The sequence below is a fragment of the Vipera berus genome (assembly GCF_964194415.1).
Source record: "Vipera berus genome assembly, chromosome: 2".
Taxonomy (NCBI): Eukaryota; Metazoa; Chordata; class Lepidosauria; order Squamata; family Viperidae; genus Vipera; species Vipera berus.
Genome location: NC_138203.1, coordinates 73890722 through 73918252, shown reverse-complemented (window position 1 = coordinate 73918252; position 27531 = coordinate 73890722). Strand labels below are relative to the sequence as shown.

The 27531-nt window shown below is 40.2% G+C and overlaps 1 protein-coding gene across 3 annotated transcripts in view; it reads left to right on the top strand.

Annotated features, from left to right (window-relative positions):
* The first annotated feature begins 2878 nt into the window (after positions 1–2878).
* The window catches only part of ERMP1 (endoplasmic reticulum metallopeptidase 1), a 40114-nt gene continuing 15461 nt past the window's right edge, over positions 2879–27531 (top strand). For 2 of the 3 annotated variants that reach the window (XR_014025558.1, XM_081320857.1), the window contains exons 1-7: positions 2879–3316; positions 12553–12854; positions 15232–15359; positions 16088–16193; positions 16524–16670; positions 17994–18086; positions 18609–18821. Coding sequence is in view for 2 of the 3 variants with exons in the window: in XM_081320857.1 (XP_081176983.1) it covers positions 2979–3316; positions 12553–12854; positions 15232–15359; positions 16088–16193; positions 16524–16670; positions 17994–18086; positions 18609–18821 (1327 nt within the window). In the remaining variant the exon portion in view is untranslated. The remainder of the gene's footprint in view (positions 3317–12552; positions 12855–15231; positions 15360–16087; positions 16194–16523; positions 16671–17993; positions 18087–18608; positions 18822–27531) is intronic. The other variant, XM_081320858.1, reaches the window with a different exon arrangement.

Below are 27531 nucleotides of genomic sequence, written 5' to 3'. Positions count from 1 at the left end.
ATATATATATATATATGTGTGTGTGTGTGTGTGTGTGTGTGTATAAATATAAATGAACTAATTAAGCTTAATTGCACACTTGTCTTGCTTTTTGTCTGAATAACACAAGTATAACAGAACTATTGGAAAATTCTATTTTGAGTGGCTTGAACTCAATTTTATGACACTATGGGGAAGCTGTAATGTGTGAAAAACAGTCATAAGTCACTTTTTTCAGTGGTGTTGTAACTTTGAACGGTCATTAAATGAACTGTTGTAAGTCAAAGATTACCTGTATAGTATGCTCCTTCTGAATTAGCATGACTAGTTAACCAAGTGATTTGAGACGGTCCATACAGGGTAACCCCCATGTGTTTCTTGCAATCAGCCAACTAGATCTAGAAAGAAAATCAATAGGCAGTGGGAAAGAAGTCTTTCCATTGTCCTGATTCCCTGCTTTCAGATATGGAAAATGGAAGACTGTAGGGACATGGCACTAGCCAGGAGATATTCTCAAGAGCCTTTTTCTAAGGTGCACACTTTCCTGTGTCTGGATGACCTACAGACATTTAAAAGATTAAAGCAATAACAATAAAAGGCAGCTGCACTGATGGGGAAAACAATATCAAATACTATTTATTCAGCAAATTTCAGTTTCATCCACCAGACAAGATGATTAGTAGGGTCCATACCTACTATCCTAACCCAGATCTAAAGTGCCTTTCTAAAAGCCGACAAGGTTGGGGCCATAAGGAACTGAGAGGAGTAGGAAGAGGGAATTGCTGTACAATACTCTACTCTACTAGGGACGCGGTGGCTCAGTGGGTTAGGACACTGAGCTTGTCGATCAGAAGATTGGCAGTTTGGCGGGTCGAATCCCGAGTGCCGCATAGCAGAGTGAGTGCCTGTTACTCGTCCCAGCTTCTGCCAACCTAGCAGTTCTAAAGCATGTAAAAATGCAAGTAGAAAAATAGGGACCACTATGGTGGGAAGGTAACAGCGTTCTGTGCGCCTTTGGCGTCTAGTCATGCCGGCCACATGACCATGGAGACGTCCTCGGAAAAGCGCTGGCTCTCGGCTTTGAAACGGAGATGAGCACCGGCCCCTAGAGTTGGAAACGACTAGCACACATGTGCGGGGGAACCTTTACTTTTACCTTTACCTGGCAACGGAAGAAAAGTGCCTCCTAGCTGCCATCAGATGACATTGCTTTATTGGGACCTGACCCATACTGACCAAGCTTGTTAAATCTTATGAGATGGGCAAAGGAAATTGGGGAAGGGCAGTCCTGCAAATATCCAAGCTCTGTGCCATGAAGGATATTATAAATTACCCCCAACACTTTGAACTGCACCTAGAAACCCACTGGTAACTAACACAGATTATGAAGTAGCCCTACAGCATTACATCACTATATTGAGTGAGGTTTTCATTTTCTGGGTGTCAAGAAACTTTCTGTACAGGTAGTCCTTCACTTATGATCACAACTGAGACCAGAATTTCTGTTGTTAAGCAAAGCAATTGTTAAGTGAGTTACATCCAATTTTATGACCTTTTTTATCATGATGGTCAAGTGAATCACAAGCAGTTATTAATAACACAGTTGTTATGCAAATCTGCCTTCCCCATTGACTTTGTTTGACAGAAGCTACTGTACCTGGGAAGGTCACAAATGGCGATCACATGACCCAAGGACAGGACAACCATCTTAAATATATGGCAATTACCAAGTGCTTGAATTTTGATCATGTGACCATGAGGCTACTGTAAGAGTTATAAGTGCAAATAGCAGTTGTAAGTCACTTTTTCTTGTGCCATTGTACCTTTGAACAATAGCTAAAAGAATGGTTGTACGACAAGGACTACCTGTAAACTATCATCATAGATGGATTTACTATTTGGTAAGGATTTTAAACTTCTGCAAGTTTGAGGAACTAGTAAGAAAACACCTGTCCAGGAGGCTGGTGAACCAAATTGTTTCTTGACAGTGGAGTTCTTGGTACTCTCTAAGCTGGGTTGTTTTCTTGCAGGTTACATGGCTAGATACCATCCTCAATGCTAGAAGGCAGTGGGGTGTTTTTTTTAATCCCATTTATATCCCGCCCTTCTCTGAAGACTCAGGGTGGCTTACAATCTAAGAAGCACAAATCAATGTGCTTAGCAATAACCTTCATTCTATGTATATGCCTGCTTATTAGGGCTTTCGCCCCCCCCAAGTGGCATTTTTACAAAGTTAGCTCATTGCCCCCAACAATCTGGGTCTTCATTTTACCTACCTTGGAAAGATGGAAGGCTGAGTCAACCTTGAGCCTGGTGGGACTCAAACCTGCACTAATTGTAGGCAGCTGGTGTTACTTAAGGAGGCATTAGCCCACTGCTCCACCAACTCTTTTTTTGCTCTCTTTTTATAGACACAAGTTTGCTGTGTCAGAATCTGTGAAGGTATTGTTTTCTCCTTGGTAGTTCCTTGATTAGACTGTTGGTTAGTTTGTTTGGGGTTGATTGGCTGGTGTTCATCCCTTCTCATCTCATACCAATCAAGGGAAATATTTGTAGCTCAGGGTTGACATGAGGGATACTTGGTGCTCTCCGAGCTTGTTTTCTTGCAGACATTTCATTACCCAAAGTAGGTAACATCATCAGTGCTAGTGGGTAAGTAACAATGATGTTACCCAGTTTGGGTAATGAAACATCTGCAAGAAAAACAAGGAAGCTGAGAGAGCAGCAAGAACCCCCTGTTTTACTTGAGTGTTGACTGGTTCCTTCCCTCTCGGCCCGCCCCTTTTCCGGAGTCCCAGCAGCTTCTCGAACCGCGATCCCGGCGATTGGCAGAGCGGAGGAAGGTCCTCCTCTTCTCCCGCCCGCCCTCCGCCTCGCAAAGGACAAGGGGAGTGGGGGGGAAAAACTGATCGCGGCAAGCAGGTTTTGGACTTCTCTCGCTGCCGTAGGCTGCATACCGCAGCAGCCCCGACGGGATCTTCAGGAAGGACCGGGATTAGATGGAGCGGAGTTCGGCGGCGGCGGCGGCAAATGCGGTGAGGCGCCTCCGGAGCCAGACACCGTCGCTGCAGAATAATAACCATTACCCTTACCATCAGCAGCAAGGCCGACGGCAGGGAGAGCAGGAGCCGCAAAAACAACGCCGGGAAAAGGAGGAAGATGAGCGGGACAGCAAGAAAAAGCCGGCACGGCGAGGCGCGAGCCTCCTGCCGGAGCTGCTGACGGCTCTCGTGCTGCTGCTCTACTTGCTGGGTCTTCGCGGGCTCGTGCAGATGTCCATCCGGCAGTTGGTGAAGGGGACGAGCGAGCCCTCGGAATTCAACGCCCCGCGCGCCAGGTAATTGACAGCGCCGCTCTCCCGCCTCCCCAGCGCGCGAGTGCAAATAAACTAAATCACTCCGATCAGGTGCTTCTTAATCCAAGCGGATAATTTTCTTTCTTTCTTTCTTTCTTTCTTTCTTTCTTTCTTTCTTTCTTTCTTTCTTTCTTTCTTTCTTTCTTTCTTTCTTTCTTTCTTTCTTTCTTTCTTTCTTTCTTTCTTTCTTCCTTCCTTCCTTCCTTCCTTCTTTCTTTCTTTCTTTCTTTCTTTCTTTCTTTCTTTCTTTCTTTCTTTCTTTCTTTCTTTCTCTTTCTTTCTTTCTTTCTTTCTTTCTTTCTTTCTTTCCAGTGTGAGTAATTTATCCGCTTGGAATAAGGAGCACCTGATCCGACCATAGTGATTTATTATTATTATTGTCGTCGTCGTTGTTGTTGTTCTTACACACGTGGTACCTGAACTTTATTCTTGCTTGAGCTTAATTAATGTTGAGAGTTTGGAAAAAAATTCGGAGAAGAGCAACTAAGATGATCCAAGGCCTGGAGACTAAAACATACGAAGAACGGCTGCGGGACTTGGGTTTGGCTGGTCTAAAGAAAAGAAGAAATAGAGGTGACATGATAGCAGTGTTCCAGTATTTGAGGGGCTGCCACAAAGAAGAGGGGGTCAAATTAATTGCCAAAGCACCAGAGGGCAAGGCAAGAAACAATGGTTAGAAACTGATCAAAGAGAGAAGCAACCTGGAATTAAGGAGAAACTTCCTGACAGTGAGGATAATTAACCAGTGGAACAGCTTGCCTTCAGAAATCGTGGGTGCTCCATCACTGGAGATTTTTAAGAAGAGACTGGACAGTCACTTATCTGAGATGGTATAGGTTCTCCTGCTTGAGCAGGGGGCTGGACTAGAAGACCTCCAAGGTCCATTCCAGCTCTGTTCTATTCTAATTGTGGCACTTTGGCAGTTTCTTAACTAGTGCTAGTACAAGATAGCGGCATATTCCGCTCCGTTACACTCTGCAACCTGTGTAATAAATACGAAGCATTTCATCACTAGCTTTTATAAGGACTCCTGTGTGCAGTATCCTGTGCTCTCCTCTACTGTCAAAGTCTGAATTTTCATCCTCAGCCTCTTCCCACCTTCACTCTTTGTGTGGATTTAGCAATTATGGCTCTCCCCCCCCATTTGTCTCCAAAATGACAGGAATCACAGAGTGTTGCTTCCAAATGCATAATAACATTATTGAGGGTGTTCACATGTTCACATGCATTTTTGCTAAATGTGAAATTTTGCTGGTTGATCTTTGGAGGGGAATTAGGTTTGGGCCAATACTTTCAATAAACTATTTAAAAAATTGGGCTTCTCCTGAATTCCTGGTTTATTTCATCACAGTTGTAGCTTCTGCATCTTGTCTATATTGTAAAAGAGGATAGTGGCCTAGCATTTCCAGTTAGATATAGAACAGGGGTGTCAAACTCAATTTCATTAAGGGCCGCATTAGCATTGTGGTTGCCCTCAGGGGGCCGGGTGGGTATGGCCTGGATGGGTGTGGCCTACTGGGTGGGTGTGGCTAGAGTCCGTATGGCCTACTGGGTGGGCATGGCCAGCTCTACATCGTTCGCATCAAGGGTGCCTATGGGGGCCTGGGCAGGAGTGGGACAGATCTGAGGGTCTCTGGCAGAAGGAGGGTCTCTGGGCCAGGGCCAAGGCAATGGGGGCCGTTCCCTCACTTTTTCCAGGATAGCTTCGTGGGCCGCATGAAACCACTTCGTGGGCCGGATCCGGCCCCCGGGCCTTGTGTTTGATATGTCTGATATAGAGGAATGTGTAGATAACCTCGAGGAAAGGATGCAAGAACAAATAAGGCAAAATAAAGAGACAACTCAACCCTGGGAATGGACAAGGTATGAGAAAGAAATTTGAAATAACACTGCTTTGAGTCTGTTTGGTATAAGAGAGGGCAGAGAGAAATTGCCAGGCATTTAAAGATTTTTTTTATTATACTCTATACTAGTAAAATGCCACTTGTGGAATTCTGGCTCTGTTTTCTGCTTTGGTCTGCATCAACAATATGGGCTGACAGTAGAAGTCTGTTGCTTATTACTTTGATTCAAGAAAGAATGTACAAAAGCCATCTTTTTCTTTATGCTCCTTTGAAAAATTAATTGCATCCTCTGTTTGGGCTGTAGTGTGATGGACTAGGAATAAGAAAAGCAAGGTTCAGCCATAGAAACTCACAGGATGATTTTGGGACAGTCACTCTCCTTTATCTCAGAGTTGTTATAAGAATGAAATGATGGGAAATCCCTATGCAGAGAGAGAGACAGACAGTCAGACAGACCTACCGATCAGTCTTTTTGGGAGAGGAGTACCGGTATATATAAAAAATATATCAAAAAAGTACAGAAATAGTATTTGCTCTCTTGAGGTTGAAGAGTTTGTATGTGAGATTTATTTATTTACGCTATTTATTTATGCAATTTATTACACCAGCTTAGTCCCAATGGATTCTCAGCAATTTACAGATATTAGACAATTCTCATTTGAGCAATCCCTGCTGATTTTCCCTCGGGCCTATTGCATGTGCATACAATTTGAAGAAAAGTAGGATTAGTCAATCTGTATCACTTTGCATGGAGCATTTGTAGAAGCCAAAATGGGCATAATGAAAAGGGATATTTAGAGAATAAGCAGTACTTCACCATATAGGTGAACATATTTGATTTGGAGTGAATCAAGGCATACATAGCCAGTTAAATGTAGAATAGCTTTCTCTTTCCTGAAGTGACCTGAATAAGGGGGAAGAATAACCACACCAGTAATGAATCACTCTGAGTGAATGTTAGCCTTTTGTAGATTTTAATATCACCTTACCTAATGTTTACTTTTGTATGGATCACTTGAGATTTATTTAAACCTTTGGTCTAAATTGTGCCACCTTCTTTTGATATGGAAACCATATAGACCAGAGGTGTCAAACTGCCGGCCTGCGGGCCAGACGCCTCATGACGAAACCACGCCCACCCCATTGCCGGCAAAGGGGAAAAAGCTCCGATACGTCACATGTCATCACGTGACATCGCGAGTTTGACATGCCTGATGTAGACAATTTAATGCAATGCTGAATAGACAAATGACCTAAATACTATTGTCCAGTGCTATTTCTATTTCTTACATTCTTTATTTTTTTGAAAGTTATGAAACCAGGACAGGGCAAGTCATGACATATCCCTTTCCTGTACTACTTCCATTTCTTTAATCCTCTAAATATTTCTTTCTTATATCTGTATCCTGAAGTAGATATGGTATCCACATTTTTATACCATATGTACAGTATAAATAAACATTTTTTCTAGCTTTCTGTGAATATTATTTTGTAGATTACTCCTGACTTCAAAAATAAGGGTAAGTAACAAAACCAATTAAAACATTTCTTTTGATTGTATTAATAAAAGTAGCTAATGCAGAACATATTATTTTTTCATAATCCCTTAAGTAAAAGCTGAGCTATCATTTATTTTTCTGTGATCTTTGATCTTTTTAAGCTTTACTTTTTTCTTTTCTTTTTTTTTGGTTTTCATCAACCTATTCATTCTATGTGTAATTAACAATGATTTCTCATCTTTCCAAAATGGTGTTTATATGGAATTAACTCATATTTCTTTCATCATAACTTAATTTTGAGTCTAGAATCTTGAACATAGTTACCATACTTCATCATGAGTCCTACTAATATAATTGGGAATTAATTTACAAGCAGATTAATACTTCTTTTTACTATTTATTATGTTACAAATCTTCCCAGTAACTAACATGCAATGAGATGGGAGGGCGGAGCCAAGATGGTGGAGAGGCAGCAAAGGCTGTAAAGAGCTCCTCCAAAACTAAACGTTTTATTTTATTTTACTTTATTTTATTTTAACTTTTTAACCTCTTTTAATATTGTATTTTAACCTACCACTTTTTAACTTTTTAAACCCATTTTTAACCCATTTTAACCTTTTAAACCATAGTTTTAAACTTATTTTAAACCTGTTTTAACAAACTTGAATGGGAAAAAGAAGGAAGAGACAGCACTTTGCAGCAGAAAGTATATCCAAGCCTTTGAAGCAACAGAAAATGGAAGATTATATTGCAAACATGTCTGCTCCAGTAAGTAACTCATTCGCAGGCACCTTATCAGATAAATTTAATTTATGTGACTCATTGGAATGGGACTTACAAACTGAACTGGAGAGCAAACAGCGTGTGGAGCTGTCCTCCTCCCTCTCGGAGAATGGCTCCCCTCCTTGGAACCCGGCAACAGCCTTTTTTGCACAGGAGGGGGATGTAACAAATTTAAAGGGGGAAAATGTGACAGACTTCCTCTCTAGACAATGTTTGCTTACAGCTCAAACTGTAAACTCAATATATGATCTTTTGTCAATTGTCATAAATAAGGTCGACTGCCTGAAAGAATCTTTTGCAAAGTTTGTTAGGAGCCACCCAAATACTGTAGAAGGACTTGGGAAGATAACCATGGATAGACATGGGATGGCTAACTCAGAAAATGAAACTAGAGAAGGACCTTGTTTTCCTCCCAAAAATTTGAACACCCACAGAGAAAACACTCAATCAGGCAAAGGCCTAAGAGATGACCAATATAACCACAGTCTGCAAACTAACCAGGTTACTTTGCAAATTTATGACAAGAGAGTAAATAGAGGGCGTTGGAGCAATAGAGAAGCTATTAGACTGTCCCTGAGCCAGCTGCTCCGCTGTGAATTCACTCTAATAGATCTACTACATGCAGAGTGGCTGCCAGCAGGAACACAATGTATGAGAATTCTCCTATTGTTCAAGCAGCCCACAATTCCCTCCATGCTTTTCAGAATGAAGCCCTTTCTGAGCATCTTCTCAATATTTCCAATAAGGGTCTTTTGCTCAGAAAAGGTGTGCCTACTCCTGAAACAGCGTCACTAAGAGGGAACTGTCGTTTTAAATCTAGGCTGCAACAGCCCTCACACTACTAAGCCTGAGGCTCCTGCAACTGAACTGACCCTGAGAAAGCAAAGAAGCAATATACGAACTGTGTTGCCCACAGCTGCAGGAAATGCTGAGGATGTGCCAGAGGAAATGTTGATTGACCTGTTCAGTGCATTGCCAGAACCTGAGCAAGTTAACATCATTCAAAGATTGGATGACCTAAAAGAGGCACTGACAACAACTCAATCTACAGCAAAGCCTCTATTTAATTTGGCTCCACTAATCACGCAACCTTGTGACAAGATATTTAATCAACAATCTGCCTTTACCTCAACAGTAAAAAAAGGTGCTGTCACACAGGCTGAGAGTGGGGTAACTGCACTGACTGACCCAGCCTCTGAGAAACAACTGAAAGACAAAGGGCTTCATCACACAGTGCGCCCTAAGCTGACAAACACTAAGGATATAATCCAGCTTCCATCCTCATTTGATTTAGAAGTTCCCACAACATCTTTCCACAAGATGAACCCTCAGCTATGCCCCTCCAAAAATGGACATAAATCTATATTTGTAGACTTAAGCCAGAGTACCTGCCCATTGGGAAAAAAATCATTCTTGGAGCAAGAGCAGAGGTACACTGGCAACCGAGATATAGAGGAGCAACAACAAGTTCTGCAACCCATGAGGAGAAATATCGAACCTCACAACAACTGTGTTTATATGGGAAGCTTAGATGATATTGACCCAGCTCCAATGTCAAGTTGACATCTGGCATTTTTACCATCTAGCCAATCAACCAAGCCAGACCACCTTGCCTCTGAGAACCCCATACAGTTGATGACCTGGAACATAGCTGGCTGGAAAGGGATGGTTGATAGTGGACTAATGAGCTTTCTCTCTAGATTTGACGTAATAGCCTTTCAAGAAACCTGGCTAACCGAAGTGGACAAACCAGTACAATTGCCAGGCTTTCAGGGATGGGCCTCCCCAGCCCTAAAAACAAAGAACAAAGGGAGACCCTCTGGTGGGCTATGCATTCTTATAAAGCAAGAGTTGCAATGGCAGGGAGAGAAATTATATAACGAAGATAAGTATCCGTACTTTCTAGCTGTCAAATTTGGATATGACCAGTTTGAGTTAATATTGGTAAATGTGTACATTCCTCCAAGCACATCCCAGCACTATAATTCTGAATATTGGATGGGCTTGGAAGTTATCCTAGAAGATATATCTATACTGTACCCTCAGTCCATAGTGGTATTATTAGGAGATCTGAATGCTAGACTGGGTCCCTCTCTGTATGAGCTTGCCCAGAAGAAGGGAATCCCAGGGGAGTTCTTAGATAACTATCCTCAGTGGCTCTCGAGAGACTGTAAAAGTAATGCCGCTGGCCTGCTCCTAGTCTCCTTAATTTTTAAGGGTAATCTCCAAATTTTGGGAGGTAAGGACAAGAATTATACATACCCTTATACATACCACTCAGCCAATTCAAGTAGTGTACTGGATCTCTTTTGTATGTCTAGAGATAAGGCTGACTTCTTCTCAGAGGTCACAGTACACCTTAGCGACAATAGCGACCATCAGCCTGTAAGTGTGACATTGTGAGGCCGCTCAGATTTAAGACCATATAACATGGCTGACAGATGGCTCACCAAAAAGGCAGAGGTGACCCAAAATAAAAGGTTAATTTGGGCCAAAGTTGATACTAAGGCAATATTAGAATGCCTTAAAACAGAGAATGCTACTAAGTGGGCTAGAACAATACAGTCATCTACTACTGACAAATCTCCTGGATCACCAAACTAACAAATTTTGTAAGAAGCTGTGGCCTTCCTGTCTCTTGCGTAACAGGAGAACAATCTAAAAAAAGAGTTGCCCAAAGAATTAAGGATATAGAAGCACAAACTGATATAGCTATCCTTAGTAAGGTGGGTAACTTGAAATGGCTGAGTAAATACAAATGTACTTTTCAAGTAGACAGTTATTTGAAGTTACAACTCCCAAAACATCTTAGGGAGATATTTACGAGAGCGAGATTCAAACAGCTTGACACAATGGTCAGACATGGGAGATTTCATGCTATACCGTACAGTGAGCGTCTGCATTTGCGGAGCAGCAGAGGTAGAGGACCTGGCTCACATCCTATTTGACTGTTGTCTGTATAAGAGGGTGAGAGACAGGTATCTTGGTCTATATACCAAACGAATGACCCATTGGGATCCCCATATCAAAATAACTTACCTTATGTCTGGTCAGAACTTGAAAATAACATTTAACGTAGCACAGTATTTAAACAAAATGATCCGGTTAAGATCTGCATATGTGGGACTGATTGGGGTAGATTGCAAGGGCGACTCCGAAATATAATGTTATCATATTTTATCTATATCTTAAATTATTGTACATTATTACGATTTCATTTTAGATTGTATTTTATTACTATTTCATCTTAAATTGTATTTAATTTTAATTCCATTTTAAATTGTATTTTATCAAATTCCATTTTAAATTGTATTTTATCAAATTCCATTTTAAATTGTATTTTATCAAATTCCATTTTGGATTGCTTTTATCAAGTTTTGGTGACGGTTTGTTGTTGGAACTTTGCACTTTGATATGGCCCAAGGGCTAATCAATAAAGTTGTTGTTGTCTAGGTACATTACAAATTATCATGAGAACATTGTATGTTATAAAACACTGGTCCCCAACCTTTTGGGCACCAGGGACCGGTTCCATGGAGAAAGATTTTTCCACGGACCAGGGAGTGTGTAGTTTTGTGTGCCACAGAAGGGGCTTTGCTTCTTTGTGTGGACTGGTTGCTAGCATGCTGCAGCCCAGTACAGTCCACGGACTGGGGGTTGGGGACCCCTATTATAAAAGAATTTAAAACAGTAAAATGAAAATAATAACATCTGTTATAGTTACTTAAAGTCATATTGAATGAATACAACACTATAAAAATACTTGGACACTTTAATGGAGATGAAGATACAGTTCCATGGACAGGTCATGCCATAAGCAGAAAATAGCCAGGCTCCACTAAAAGAAGGATCTCTCCTTGTAGCCTTCTAATACAGGGAAAAGGCACTCAGTTCAATATTGGCAGCAAATATTAAGTAGTCATTTTTCTCAGATTTCTATGCAACCCTGAAAAAAAAGTTGTCGGATTATGTGCCATCTAGGTGCTATCAACTCTTAGTGACTATGTGGATAAATTTTCTTCCTAACCTGCCTCAGGTCTTCCAGTGATGCATTGCCATTGTAACTGAGTCAACCCATCTTGTTCCTGCTTGTCCTCTTTATTTCTTCCACTTTTCCCAGCATTGTCTTCTCTTGAGAGGAAAAAAAGTTGAGGCCATTTTAATTAGTGGCAGGGAGATTCTGTGCTCATGTGAAGTCTGAAGCCCTTCCAAATAATTTTCAAAGCATACATAGTCCTGTTATACTCTATATAGATAAGTTGCAGACTACATCTATACTTCTAGAAGAAGAGCCAGATATCTCAGTTTCTGTTTAAAAACATCTACGAGTCCCAGATTTCATGTTCATTTATCGAGTAAAATAGGAATTAAAGTCCAATGACATTAAAAAAAGAAGACTTACCCACCTTTACAATGTCCTTACCTTTACAATATTTTGGACCTGGATTATATTCCAAATTGATTTTGTGTTAAATACATTAATGAATAACTCCACATGTGTAATACAGTGCATATTGAAGGAAATGTGATAAGTCTTTTGTGATAACGTAACACAAAAGTATGTAGGTTTACTCAATATTGTGACTTCATTCTTATTTATAAATCTGAAGTAAATCAGCAGGTCACATAAAAGCGTATGAAGAATACCTTGTAGTACTGAAGTCTTCTACATTTTTTCTTGTCATTAGTAGAATGTTACATATGTTACCTCATGACCTACAAAGCATGAAAAAACTTTATTAGAATTATTTTACAGTACATAATAATGAATTTGATGCCAGAGTCAGAACTTATAATAGCTGTACATTTCACCCATATTTATAGATAGCTGTGTTTTAAGTCAGTGATTTTCATTACTGGTGCCACATATGCTGGTAGGATTCCAAAATAGTTTAGATGGGATATAACTTGTTAAAGCTTGAATTGAGAGTCTTTTAAAACTTGGCTATACACAATAAATATAGAATTCTATTCTTGTTAGCAAAAAGTGGGTAATTTTTTTTCTATAATAATGGGACCTTAATTAATGGAGTGTTTGCTGGGAATTATGATACGAAATATTTTATAATATTTTATTTTATATGTCCCACAGGAAATATTTAGAAAATATTACTGCAATTGGTCCAAGAACTGTTGGAAGTCCAGAAAATGAAATTTTCACTGTTGACTACCTCATGAAACAAGTTAAAGCTATTGAAATTAAAAGCAATCGTGCCCATACAATCTCTGTAGATATACAAAGGCCAACAGGCACTTTCAGTATTGACTTTATTGGAGGATTCACCAGTTATTATGACAATATTACTAATATTGCTGTTAGACTTGAACCCAGAAGAGGAGCTAAACATGCTGTGATGTTGAATTGTCACTTTGACTCTTTACCAAATACTCAAGGTAAATAGATAAAAAATATTTTACAGGAAAAATTATGTTTCACAGAAAATTGGTGTTTCTTCTCTGTTTAAAAGATGAAGATTAATTGCACTTCAAAACGTATTTGTTTAGGACTCAGAAGTAATTCTTCATTGATTCATTACAATTAAAATGTTATGTAAATTTAATAGTTATTGAATTATGTTTAATTCCATTGTGTTTCTAGCCATCAAAGACAGTCACAGCACACTGTTTGGGGAATATCTATTCTATTCTTAAACAAATGTAGTGTACCGTATATACTTGAGTATAAGCCGAATTTTTCAGCCCACTTTTTGGGCTGAAAAATTCCACTTCGGCTTATACTCCAGTCAACAAAAAAACTTACCGAGGACTTGTGCGCGGCCGAGGCTTTGGTGCTTCCGGGATCGCGCGCACCTCTCCCAAGCCACCGCCATCCGGAGACCTGCCGAAGTTTGGGGAGGTTTGGGGAGGTGCGCACGCACCTCCCCAAACCTCCCCAAACGTCGGCAGGTCTCCGGACCTCCGCGCCTTGCCTGCCTGCTTCTTTCCGCAGCGGAAAGAAGCAGGCAGGCAGGGCGCGGAGGAACGGAGACCTGCCGACGTTTGGGGAGGTTTGGGCGCCTCCCCAAACCTCCCCAAACGTCGGCAGGTCTCCGTTCCTCCGTGCAGACCTGCCGACGTTTGGGGAGGTTTGGGCGCCTCCCCAAACCTCCCCAAACGTCGGCAGGTCTCCGTTCCTCCGCGCAGACCTGCCGACGTTTGGGGAGGTTTGGGCGCCTCCCCAAACCTCCCCAAACGTCGGCAGGTCTCCGTTCCTCCGCGCAGACCTGCCGACGTTTGGGGAGGTTTGGGCGCCTCCCCAAACGTCGGCAGGTCTCCGTTCCTCCTGCCGACGTTTGGGGAGGTTTGGGCGCCTCCCCAAACCTCCCCAAACGTCGGCAGGTCTCCGTTCCTCCGCGCAGACCTGCCGACGTTTGGGGAGGTTTGGGTGCCTCCCCAAACCTCCCCAAACGTCGGCAGGTCTCCGTTCCTCCTGCCGACGTTTGGGGAGGTTTGGGCGCCTCCCCAAACCTCCCCAAACGTCGGCAGGTCTCCGTTCCTCCGCGCAGACCTGCCGACGTTTGGGGAGGTTTGGGCGCCTCCCCAAACCTCCCCAAACGTCGGCAGGTCTCCGTTCCTCCGCGCCCTGCCTGCCTGCTTCTTTCCGCTGCGGAAAGAAGCAGGCAGGCAGGGCGTGGAGGTCCGGAGACCTGCCGACGTTTGGGGAGGTTTGGGGAGGTGCGCGCGCACCTCCCCAAACCTCCCCAAACTTCGGCAGGTCTCTGGACGGCGGCGGCTTGGGAGAGTTGCGCGCGATCCTGGAAGCACCGAAGCCTCGGCCGCGCGCAAGTCCTCGGTAAGCTCCGGGCGGTCACTTGCTTCGCATCTCCTGAGGGAAGGGGGGGCGACTGGAGCGGGTGTGTTTCCTCGCCTGCTGGGTGCCGCGATTTGCCCGGGGAACGCGCGGGCCCCGAATGGCAGCGTGGAGCGAGGAAGCGGACAGCCAGGGCTTCCCCGAGAGCCGCGGCCACACAGGGTATTCCTGTGTATTCAGGCTTGCAAAATGGCGGATCGAGCCTCTGCTGGCGGCAGAGGCTTGCAGAACGGCGGATCGGCTTATACTCGAGTCAATAACTTTTTCCAGTTTTTGGGGGTGAAAATTCTGTTTCGGCTTTTCTGTTGAACTAATTCTCAGCATATACATTAAAATTGTATACTGTTTGTCTGAACAGTATATTATTTTGTTTAAATAAATTTATATTGCTTAAAACAGATGCAACATTCATTTGATTAGATTTTGCAAGTATTTATGACTTTATCTTGGCAATTCAAAATCTGTTGAATATTGTCCCAATTTCTCCTATAGAACATGGGGGGAAAAACATTACAGTAACAATTAATGCTGCAAGTCTTTACAAGTCATGGATTTTCTTCTTTTTACTATTATTCTTCCTGAATGATCAAAATGTTTGTAATTGTAAATTTCGCTGTGTTGAGTTATACAATACAATTCCTGTTTATAACGAATAGCAACACTTTTTAAAAACTGTTTTATATTAAATAGTTTATATTTTGTGGAGATATGTACAGAAAGGTATATAAAAGTGTCAACCTGTTGTGCATCACCACAGGTCAATTCCCATATTTTATTATTTTCTTTTCTGAAAATAATAAACATTCTGAAATATTCTGTTTCCCATCAATCCAGGCACTTTGGAGACAGTTCATCCATTTCTGAAAGACAGTCTTCTATAGTATGATTTTTTTTAAAAATGATCTATAATTAGGTTTCAGCCTCAGGAAATTAGTGTATTATATATCTTATTATTTTAAGGTGCTAGTGATGATGCTATCAGCTGCTCTGTAATGCTTGAAATACTGTATACACTTTCAAAATCATCTGAACCTTTGCAACAGTCTGTTATATTCCTGTTTAATGGGGCAGAAGAAAGTATCTTACAGGTAAGAAAGCAGTGAGTAGATTCTTAATGCTTTAATATGCGTAAACGCACAGATTTTATTCTTTAATATGAAACTAACATTGCTACGAAGGTGTATAAAACTGAGGGATTTGACAGATACTTGGATAAAAGTAAGAACATTTTTTTCCTTTCCTTTCCCAACATGGCCGTGAGACTGAGTTTAGTTCTTACTCTTGGTTATGTGCACATGTGTGGGCAAGTGTTTTATGAAAACGCTGTATTGCAATTAAAATAATAGTTTGTTCTACAATTCCCCAGGAGCTGACAGTGTTTATTTAAAATTGTACTGGCCTCTTTGAGTTAGGAAAACTGTTCTAACCAGCTGCTCCTGTGGGAGAAGAAGATCATCCTGAAAATACATCAACTGTCTTATGTTTTATGTCATTGCTATTCCCTGCCCATTCTTTCAAACGTGTGCATTGTCTTCTCGGACTATGAAAAGGCTGACCTGTTTAACATTTATTAGTGAACTGTTAATATTGTTTATTCTTTTTACATGTCATATTGTGTATATATAAATGCATTTAATATGCATTTATTAGCTTTATGATGCTGGTCTGTACCATAATAAACTTTGAACTAATTAAGCAAAAAAGCCAAGAGAGCAACAAAACATTTTCCCAGAACTGGAATTTCCTTTGTTAATCAGAAGGTACTGCAAACATATATAATATATTATTTTGTCCACTATCTCTACTGTTTATCAAGGCTAGTCATGGCTTCATTACACAACACCCATGGGCTAAATCAGTTAAAGCATTTATTAATCTGGAAGCTGCTGGAGTAGGAGGGAAAGAACTTGTGTTTCAGACAGGTAAGATCCTTAATACTGTTGATGCAAGTCTTGTGACAATTGACAAATAACTTGAGCCAATTTCTAAAACATCTTTGACTTCAGCCACTGAGCTGTGTCATTAGCCTTTTTTTTACTACATGGTAGACTGTGTCCTCTGAAAAGCCATTCTCAGGTGTGTCATGTGAAGGGCATGGGGAAAAGGGAATTTAAAATTCCTGTGAATTTGCATTTGTAATCATATTTAGAATGAAAGCCATGTATTTTGGTTATGGCAAAGCACAAATTAAAGTATTGAACACTAAATTAAAAATTATTTTTATTTCACAATTGTTCTCTTAATTCTTATAGGACCTGAAAACCCTTGGCTAGTACAAGCATACATCTCTGCTGCTAAGCACCCTTTTGGTTGTATCGTGGCTCAAGAGGTGTTTCAGAGTGGTGTCATCCCTGCAGACACAGATTTCCGTATTTACAGAGATTTTGGCAATGTTCCAGGTGTGTTAGATAGGCCTAGTAGGATCAGCTTTTGGGCCTATACTTGGAAGGGCAATGGAAAGTAGGTAGGAGGATTGTCAAGCCAATAAAAGCAAGGAAAAGCTTGTGATACAAAGCTGTCCAATGCTGTACGTGCCCAGTGTTGATGTTCACATTGCAGATTTTCTGAACCAAAGACAAGAAACTCCGACACAGTCCTATATGGGAGAAATGTCTATGATTTGTTTAATGACAGAGACCATATCACTCTTTAGTAAAAGCAAGGTTACATTTATTTTGGTACTGGAGGCTGCAATAGTTAGCTCCAAAATGTGTGAAGTGCAACATCTTTATGTAGGTTTATGTAAATCAAAGTATCAATGCAATCCATATGTCCAGAAGTAGTAACATAGTGAAAGTGAGATTATAAAGACAATGTTTTTGTTAAGAATGGTGGGTTGGACAACGAGAACATCCCTTTTTTCCCATTATGGCAGGGCCAATGCATTTTGAGTTAATGTTGGTTTAGCAATAGCACTTAGACCTATATACCATTGGTCTATAGCCATGGTGGTGAACCTTTGGCAAGCGTGCCACAGGTGGCACACAGAGCCCTCTCTGTGGGCACACACGCCGTCGCCCCAGTGCTAGGCCTTCAGTTGGGTTTTATAAAACCTTTTCACTTTAGGCCTCTGCCGCCGTGTGCAAAAAAAAAGAAGGTTCAATCAATCAATCAATCAATTTCAACTTCTCATGGAAAAAAAAAAGATCGCGCAAAGTTGGAATTGATTGATTGAGCTTTTTAGTCCCACCCAATCTGCCGTTACCACCTCAGCCACGCCCACCCATTGGGTCACGCCCACCTAATGGGCCACACCCACCCAATGGGCCATGCCCACCCACCACCCGACGATGCATAAGTGGGTTTTGGATTGCAATTTGGACACTCGGTCTATAAAAGGTTCGCCATCACTGGTCTATAGCATTCTCTGAACAGTTTACAGTGTAAACATATATTGCCCCCAACAATCTGGGTCCACATTTACCATCCTTGGAAGGATGAAAGGCTGAATCAACCTTCAGCTCCGTCAGAATTGAACTCCAGGCTGTGGGCAGAGTTTACTTGCAGTACTGCATTCTGCACCATCACCTTTACCAACCAGAGTAATATAGAAACTGTTTATTACCGGTAATATTTTTCTGAAACATTTTCTGAAGCCACCATGTGAGACAGCAAGAAAAAAACATAAATAATAAGCACACAATCAATTAGGAATACTTTGTAAAGCTATATTACAAAGTTATATGAAATAACATTATGATTTAATTTAATTATACTGACAGGAATAGACCTGGCTTTCATTGAAAATGGTTACATCTATCATACAAAATATGACACGGTGGATCGAATTTTGACAGATTCTATTCAGCGAGCAGGTTAGTATTTGAAGTTTCTCATGACTTTCACTGGCAAGGTAAGATTAAATTATTGTTCCCCGTGTTGGTTAATAATGAAAATTGAAATTAATAGGCCCAAAATCTCAGCATCCTAAAGATAACGCTTTGGAAATAAAAGTTTCATGGATAAATATAACTAGGTAAGGAGTTTGAGTAAAGTTAATTGATTTTAATGACTAAAAACAATTTAGATATCATAGCTTAGTTTTTTACTCTTTTCCTTGAATTTTTCCCTGGTTACATCTTACTTGCTTCTTATCATTGTTGACCCTGCAGTTCACTGAATTATTTATTTATATTAAGGTTTTGTAATGTTTTAAAAATTCAGGCCTTCAGTATATTGAATTTTGTCCAGCCTATTTACTGTTTCCCTTTCAATTTTTGTTTCAAAAAGTAAATAATTTCAAATTTCAACTGTTTCATGACATAATATTAATGAAATGGTGTGCTGATATACTTAAGAAAAGACAAATCTTAATATATATTGTTTTTCTCCCCAAGGTGACAATATCTTAGCTGTGGTAAAATATTTAGTAAAATCAGATATATTAACCAAATCTCAGGAGTATCAACATGGAAATGTGGTCTTCTTTGATGTGCTTGGCATGTTTATTTTGGCTTACCCAGCTCGTGTTGGTGCCATTATGAATTGCGTCATTGTGTCAGTTGCCATGCTTTATATCAGCAAAAAAATTCTACAGCCACGAAAAAAAGGTAAGTGTCATGTCCATAATGGTCCCTGGCCTCCTCCAACTCCAATACAGAAAAACACAGGCAACCAAGAAACAGGAACACAGCAAACAGAAGCTAAATCGCAAACAAAGTTAGCACTGGCAGTGGTTTGCTCCTAGTGCGTTAAATATCCTCCCCCTGCTGCTCCATCCTTCCCCTCCTGGCAGACCAGCATCCGAACAACCAGGTATAAATCCGTTCTAGATCCCCCTCCCCCCTGCTTAGCCACACTGTTTACCCTCCGGCCCCACGCTAGTCCATGGCTCGCAGCCCGGTAAGTCCGTTCTTTTTTTTAATTGAAAAGTTTTAAAATACATTTTTAATAACATAAACTCCCTCCCTCCCCCTCCCCTCCCCCTTGCCCTCCCTAACTCTCCCCCCCCCCAACTTCCCAGAACTGAATACAGGGTATTAACTTTACGAACTTAAGCTAAGATATGCTACCTAACTAAAAAAACATATTAAATTCTATCGTGCTTTAACTCCCCTTAAACATAACTAAATTACTAACCAATAATGAATAACTGATAAAACATCATGTAAAACTAATACTTATTCAAATACTAAATGAAACTTTTTAGTCCCATATTTATTCTGAATATATTCGATCCATCTTCTCCATTCCACAATATATCTCTGTTGCGATTGTTCTTTCAGATATGCTGAAATCTTTGCCATTTCTGCCAGGTTTGAAACTTTCAAAGTCCACTCTTCTATAGTAGGCAGTTCCTCTTTCTTCCAATATTGCGCTACTAAAAGTCTTGCTGCCGTAATTAAATTCAACATCAATTTAGTGTCTATGACAGTACAATCTGTAATAATACCCAACAGAAATAACTGTGGAGAAAACCTTATCTTTTTCTTAAATATCTTCTGCATATTCCACCAAACTTTAATCCAAAAAACTTTAACTTTTTTACAAGTCCACCATATATGACAATACGTTGCATCCTCACAACCACACCTCCAACATTTGGGCTGGCAGTTCGGATACATACTTGCTAATTTTTTAGGATCTAAATGCCATCTATAAAACATTTTATAAAAATTATCTCTTAAATTTTGGGCCTGTGTAAATTTTACATTTCTAACCCATATCTTTTCCCAAGTATCCATTGTTATAACCACCTGAAAGTTCTGGGCCCACTTTATCATACAATCTTTAACAAGTTCTGTTTCTGAGTCAATTTCTATCAGTGCATTATATATCCTTCTTATATGTGCTTGACCTTGATCTCTGATTTGTTTTACCAAATTTCCATCAGTTATCGAGATGCCAACTTTCTGATCTTCTTTCCATCTTGCTTGTAACTGCCTATACTGGAACCAAGTTTGTACTACCTTTTCTTCTTTTAAAATATTATATGGCTTTAATTGCCATACATTCCTTTCTATCCTAAGAATTTCTTTGTATGTAATCACATCATGTTTAAATCCCACATTTATATTTTCTATTGCATGTTTAGGTATTGTCCAAATTGGTATTTTATAATTTAACTTATGTCAATATTTTTTCCAAACTCGCAACAGAGCATACCTTAATATATGTGTTTTAAAAACATTATCCTCCTTTTTATCATACAATAAATATGCATGCCAACCAAATAACAAATCATAACCCTCAATATTCAATAATCTCCCTTGTGTTAAATTAAACCAATCACTAATTGATGATAAAGCAGCAGCCTCATAGTATAATTTAAAATTGGGCATTTTAAGACCACCTCTTTCACGTACATCTTGCATTATCTTAAATTTAACTCTTGGTCTTTTCCCTGCCCAAACAAATTTATTAATACCTTTCTGCCATTCCTCCAAATTTGAGTCTTTTTTAAGTATAGGTATCATTTGAAACAAAAATACAAATTTTGGAAAAACATTCATTTTTACTGCTGCAATTCTTCCCAATAAGGATAATTGTAGTTTTTTCCAACTATCTAACTCTTTTTGTATTTTTAACCATAACAATTCATAATTATTTTTGTATAATTTTACATTAGAAGCTGAAAGATATACCCCCAAATATTATTTAATCTTTTTAACTATTTCAAATCCCGTTAGCTCTTCTAAAACAACCTTTTGTTCTATGGTCATATTTTTAGGCAATATTTTAGTTTTTTGCATGTTTATCTTAAATCCAGAAACTTTTCCATATGACATTATTATCTCCATCAATTCTACAACTGAGTAAGTCGGTTGACTTAATGTAATAACCAAGTCGTCCGCAAACGCTCTCAATCTATAATCTTGATCTCTTATTTTAATTCCCTTAATTTTATTTGAGTCTTGTATCTTAATAATATTTCCAATGTTAAAACAAACAACAAAGGTGACAATGGACACCCCTGTCTTGTACCCTTTTCAATGTTACATGTTTCTGTCAAACTACCATTGACTATTATTTGAGCTGTTTGCTTCTGATATATTGCCCTAATAGGTTGTAAAAAATTATCCCCAAACTCCATTTTCTCCAGTACCTTAAATAAAAATTGCCAGTCCAATTGATCAAAAGCTTTTTCAGCATCCAGAAAAATCAGCGCTGCAGAGACCTGGTTATTTCTTTCCAAAAATTCCAATAAGTCTATAATATGTCTCACATTATTCTTCATTTGTCTACCACTTATAAATCCTGTTTGGTCACTATGAATCATTTGCTGCATTACCTTCATTAATCTATTTGCTAAAATTTTTGCAAATATCTTATAATCAGTATTTAAAAGCGATATTGGCCTATAATTTTTCGTTTGGGTAAGATCTTGATCTTCCTTCGGAATCAGCGATATAAAAGCTGTTTTCCACGATGGAGGCACTTCTCCTCCAGATTGAATTGTTCTAAATAATTCTTTTAAAGGTTCCACCATTTCTAACTGTAAATCTTTATAATAAACAGCAGTCAAGCCATCTGTTCCTGGTGCTTTCCCCACCTTTAATTGTTTAATTGCTGGAATAATTTCTTCATCATTTATTGGTTGATTCATCCCTTCCCTTTGCTCTTGTGTAAGAACAGGGATATTAACTTCTTGTAAATATCTATCTATATCTACATCTTGAATCTTATCCCTAACGTATAACTTAAAATAAAATTCAACAAAAGCCTTTTTAATAAGATTCTGCTGAAACACCTCTTTACCCTTGTAATCTATTCTATCTATATTATGTGACCTTTGTTTCTTCCTTAACAAGTAAGCTAACCACTTACCCGGCTTATTAGCATTACAGAAAGTATTATGTTTAACATACCGTAAATTGGTTGCCACTTGATCTGCCATCAACTTATTAAACTGACCTCTTAACAAAGTAATTACCTCTTTAATCTTCTTATAAGATGGATTCAAAATTAAAGCCTTCTCTTTCCTCTTAATTTCCTCCTCTAATTCTTTTCGCTTATATTCCAGTTTGCGCCTATGTTTATTATTCAAATATATTAACACTCCTCTTATATAAGCTTTGCTTGCATCCCAAACCATTTCAATAGAAGTACCCTTATGCATATTTATATTAAAAAATTCTTTCACCTGTTTTTTACATTCTTCCACATTTTCTTGATATCTAAACAAATTTTCATTCAATCTCCAAGACCGCCTATCTCCACTCTCTTTTTCCAGTTCCAACCATACTGGACTATGGTCTGATAGAGTTCTTGGACATATCTTAATCTTCTTAATCCTAGAAAAAAAATCTTTAGTAGTTAATACAAAATCAATCCTAGAAAAGGATTGGTGTCTATCGGAGAAAAAGGTAAAATCTTTTTCTTGCAAATTTCTTCCTCTCCAAACATCTCTCAATTCCAAGTCATCTTTCATCTCAAAAAAAGATTTAGGCAATCTAGCATGATTTGGTATACTTCTAAAAAGACCTTTTTTGTCCTTTTGTGCATCCAGGACACCATTCCAATCTCCCATCAGAATACACGATTTGTAATCCCATTGAATTATCTTGCTGTGTAAAAGTTTATAAAATTCTCCTTGCTGTTGATTAGGAGCATATAATCCAACCAAAAGTATTTTCTTGCCTTCTATTAACAATTCAATTATAACATATTTTCCTTGTTTGTCTGTTTCAATTAAATTAGCTGTTAAATTCTTCTTGACATAAATAATTACTCCATTTTTCTTATCTGGAGCAGATGCACTAAACTGTGTACCCAATCTAAAGTTTATCAAATATTTTTGATCAGCTGTTTGAATGTGCGTTTCCTGTAAACAAATAACATCATTTCTAAATTGTTTCAAATACTGAAATACTTTTTTTCTCTTGTGCGGGGAATTTAATCCATTAACATTCCAGGTTAGAAACTTTGTCACCATCTTTTGCGACCTGAAGCTTTCGGAGCGCCTCTTGCAAAACCACCTGCAACCTCTTCGGTTTCGCTCCTCCCACTGCTTCACTATAAGTAGGTTCTTGAGATATGATTGTAGCTTTCTGTTGTTCTTGTTCTTGTCTCATTCATCTAATTGCAGCCGGTGTCATTCTTTGTTCTTTAACCTCTTCTGATGGCATCTGGGACTGCTGCACTTCTGAAATTTGCTGAGATTCTTTATCCTTCTGCAAAGTAACTCCTTCAGCTCCTTGTATACTCTCCACTCGAATCTGACGCTCTCCTTCGTCCTTCCTTCCTTTAAATTCTGAAGATGGCGGAGAACCTGCCTTCAATATGTTAGAATAAAAATCTTGTGCCTTCAAAACTGTATTAAGGCGATATCTCGTGCCAGCATAAGTCACCACCAAGCCTACTGGAATCTCCCATCTAAACTGAAGTTGCCGTTTCTTTAATTCATCTGCCAAAAAAGCAAATTCTTTTCTTCTCCTTAGAATTCTTGGAGGAATCTCTTTCAGAATTAAAACTTCTTGCTCAGCAACTTTAAATCTATTGTTGTAAAAGGCTTGGATAATCACATTTCTAATTGATCTCTTTGTAAAGTAAACCACCACATCTCTAGGTAGTTTTCTTTGTCTGGCAATCCAAGAGTTAACACAAAATATTTTATCTATATCCCCCATAATATCTTCTGCTTAACGCTCCAAAACCGGTTCGAGAGCTTGTGCCAATAGCTCTTTCAGATTTTCCTTAGGGTCTTCTTTCATTCCTCTAATCCTCACAGCAAACTCCATATCTCTATATTGTAACATGACTACATCATCATCAATCTTTTCCATCACATTTTCAGCTTCCAACATTTTAGCATCTAATCTCAAATTATTTTGATTGAGCTCTTCCATGCGATCATCCAGACGCTCAATACAGACTGCAAGCCCTTGAAATGCAACTAAAATGTCTGCTCTTATTTCAGTATTCTTCTCCTCAATAAGTTCAGCTATTTGCTGGGATTGTATTTTTAAAGCATCTTGTAAATCTTTTATTGTTAATGCGGGTGCGGGTGCGGGTGCCACAAGAGGAGGCATCAAAGCCTGTAGTGAAGAATGCTGAACTGGTGAGGCACCAGCACTTCTAGGAACTTTAGTTGGTTTAGAAGCCATCTTAACACCCAGTTAATTTATTTATTTATTTTATTTTATTTTTAATCCCATTTATATCCCGCCCTTCTCCGAAAACTCAGGGCGGCTTACAATTTAAGCACAAACCAATGTGCTTAGCAATAGCCTTCATTCTATGTATATGCCTGCTTATTAGGGCTTTCTCCCCCCCCCCAAAGCGGCATTATTACAAAGTCAGCTTATTGCCCCCAACAATCTGGGTCCTCATTTTACCTACCTCAGAAGGATGGAAGGCTGAGTCAACCTTGAGCCTGGTGGGATGCGAACCTGCACTAATTGCAGGCAGCTGGTGTTACTTAAGGAGGCATTAGCCCACTGCTCCACCAAGCCTCCTAATTTCTGTTGCACACTTTCACTTTCCACACCGCTTGCAACTTTTTCTTTCAAAGTAAACAGAGTTAAAGTTCAAATACTTGCTATTTCAATATTCTCCTGCACAGCTCTGCCTGCATCCAGGTAATCCAAAGTTAATTGTTGATTGCAGGGATGGTTGCAGCGTCCTGCTCCGCTCCAAAGCCTTGGAACAGAGGAGTCCCTGAGTCCGAAGCTAATTCAGGCTTCGGGGGGGCTCTCACCCTTCAATCCCCAGAGTTTGAACTCTGGTGGTCTAGGGGAGCTCTACCCCTACCTAAACGCTCACCCCCCCTCTTCTCCCGAGGAGAGGGTTTCCGAGCCACAAAACAGCTGATCGTCGCTGTTTTAGCAGCTCCAACGGAAAACAACGGGACTGACGGCCGGAACAGCCGCCATCGATGGAGCCTTGCCACCCGGAAGTCCCGTTCTTTTCAGTAGTAGACCAGGTAGAGAGAACAGCTGTTTCGTGGGTGGGAGACCTGGCCTCCGGAGCGCCCAGCTGATTGGCGGTGATGTGCCAGGCTACTGGTGCTCCCAGCTGATTGGCACCCTTGAAACTAGGCCACCGACGCTCCTGGCCAATGATTTTGGGTCCAGGCTGCTGGAGCTCTCAGCTGATTGGCGGTGGCGGGGCAAAGACACCGGTGCTCCCAGCTGATTGGCGGCCTGGATATTTGGTCGCCGACGTTCGCGGCTGCTCAGCAGCGGTGGGGCCAGCCGCTGTGACCTCCAGCTGGTCGGTGGCATCAGGTCCAGGCCACCAGAGCTCTCAGTGGTTGATAGCATCAAAGTGAGGGTTCTGGCCTCCCAGCTGATTGGTGGAGAAACAAGCGGCTGCGCCGTGGATTCCCCCCCCCACTTGACTGTCGAGCCCAGGGGCTTGACGGTTCAATTCATGTTCTGTCCCATACAGAAATACTCAGAAATACTGTTCTGTTTAAGGGTAAGCAACCTTATATAAAATATAGAAAAAGAATAGGAAGCAAAATACAATAGAAGCAGGAGTTAAAAGTAAATGAAAACTAATTAAGCCTTGTTAGCATACTGTGGCATATGGATTTTGGAATCTGAGAAAGCCACTGCTTTGCAGATGTGAGCCAGACATTGGAGAGAGGAAAAAGAGAAAAAAGAAAGCTTATCTTTGGCCCGGAATGGTAATTGTGTTGTCACAAGGCTGATGAGCTGACCTGGCTACTAGGACCTCCTCAATTGCTATGGTACATGCTGCCAGTTAACCAAAAATTGGAGACAGAGAGTGAGAGAGGGAATGGAGAGAAAGAAGAAAAGAGTAAAGTCTATAGCTGGAGCAACCAGAGATGCTGGAGAGAAAAGGATGGAGAGAAGTTGGAGAGTAAATCTAAGAACTGAAGGACAAGTGTTGGTTGCTGTTCGGGGAGAGGAGAAGAACAATCTAGGGATTGCTTCTCTAGAAGTCAGTAAGCAAAGAGCCAGGCTAGGAGGAGTCTGCCTGGTTGCAGGCAGTAGCTTCATCCAAGACTAGAAGAAACAGGGAATCGGCTGCTGATAGGGAAGCTCAATATGTCAATATTTATTCGGTCAATGACCAGAAAAGTTTAAAAGAACAAAAACAGAGCAAATCAATATAATAATATATGAACAACTAGAAAAGTAAAACATATTATAACTCTTTGACATTCTATTACTATGTTAATGCAGTTCCACAGGTGGATATAAATCTAAAACATTGATAGGTATAAAATAGAAACCATATATTTTGTAACAATTTATGTAGTAAACCAAGAATAATATTTAAAGGAAGGGTACTGACGTAATAAAAACAATTACAAAAGATTATTAAAAAGATCTACGATGATTATTTAAGTTTCTGACGAATCCCCAATGCTGCTGCACAGAATCTGGCCACCTGCGCCGTGATCTCTGCCTGCTCATCCTTAAGCAGCCACTGGAGATAAATATTTTCTGAATGACCAGGATGCCTATCAATAATGGGGAAGACATAGTTTTTCCGAATGGCTCTGTAAAAGGAGCATCGAAGGAGTATGTGACCAATGGTCTCCACCTTTCCAGAGCCACAGGGGCAGAATCTTTCAGACAGTGGTGTCCTGTTGTACTTGCCCTACAGGACAGCTGAAGGAAACGCATGGCACTGTGCAAGCGAGAATGCTTTCCGGTGGTTTACTGACTCCAACTGACTAAGATACCTGGCAGGTGTAACCATGTATCTAATAGAGTCAGGAGCCAGAAACAGCAGAGCTAAACCTAAGTCCACTTGCCTCTCGATGTCCTCTACCCTTTGATGCAAAGGTTTGTTTTGCTTGGTCATAATCCAATTTGAGAATTGAGGTGGATGAAAGCCTAGTTTGACAAGGTTGGACTCAACTGCCTTGATCCACGAAGGGGAAAATTTATCTTGTAGAATCAGTGGAGCAAGGCCTTGTGGAAAGCAATTAAGGCTTAGCCAGATGTTTAAGGAAGCTATACAGATTCTTGCTTCAACTTTTATCAATCCTGTCTCCAGGTGCAGAAGTGCATTTGGGACACAGTGCGGCATCTGGAGAATTGTTCTAATAAATTTGGATTGAACTCTTTCCAGTGGTTTAAAACATGAAGCTGAGGGTCCGAGCAAGGTCCCATAGAGAAGCTGTGCTAGTGACTTGGCCAGAAAGAGCTTAATTGCAGCTGGAACATTGTGTCCTCCCTTTGCATGAAAAAATTTAAGAATGGCATTTGCTGATCGTTGGCCAGAGGCAGCCACATATTCTCCATGGACGTTTTGTGAGCCGGTGGCATGGATGACCACCCCTAGGTACTTAAAGGTAGTTACCTGCTCTAATTTATGGCTATTTAAATACCATTAGTA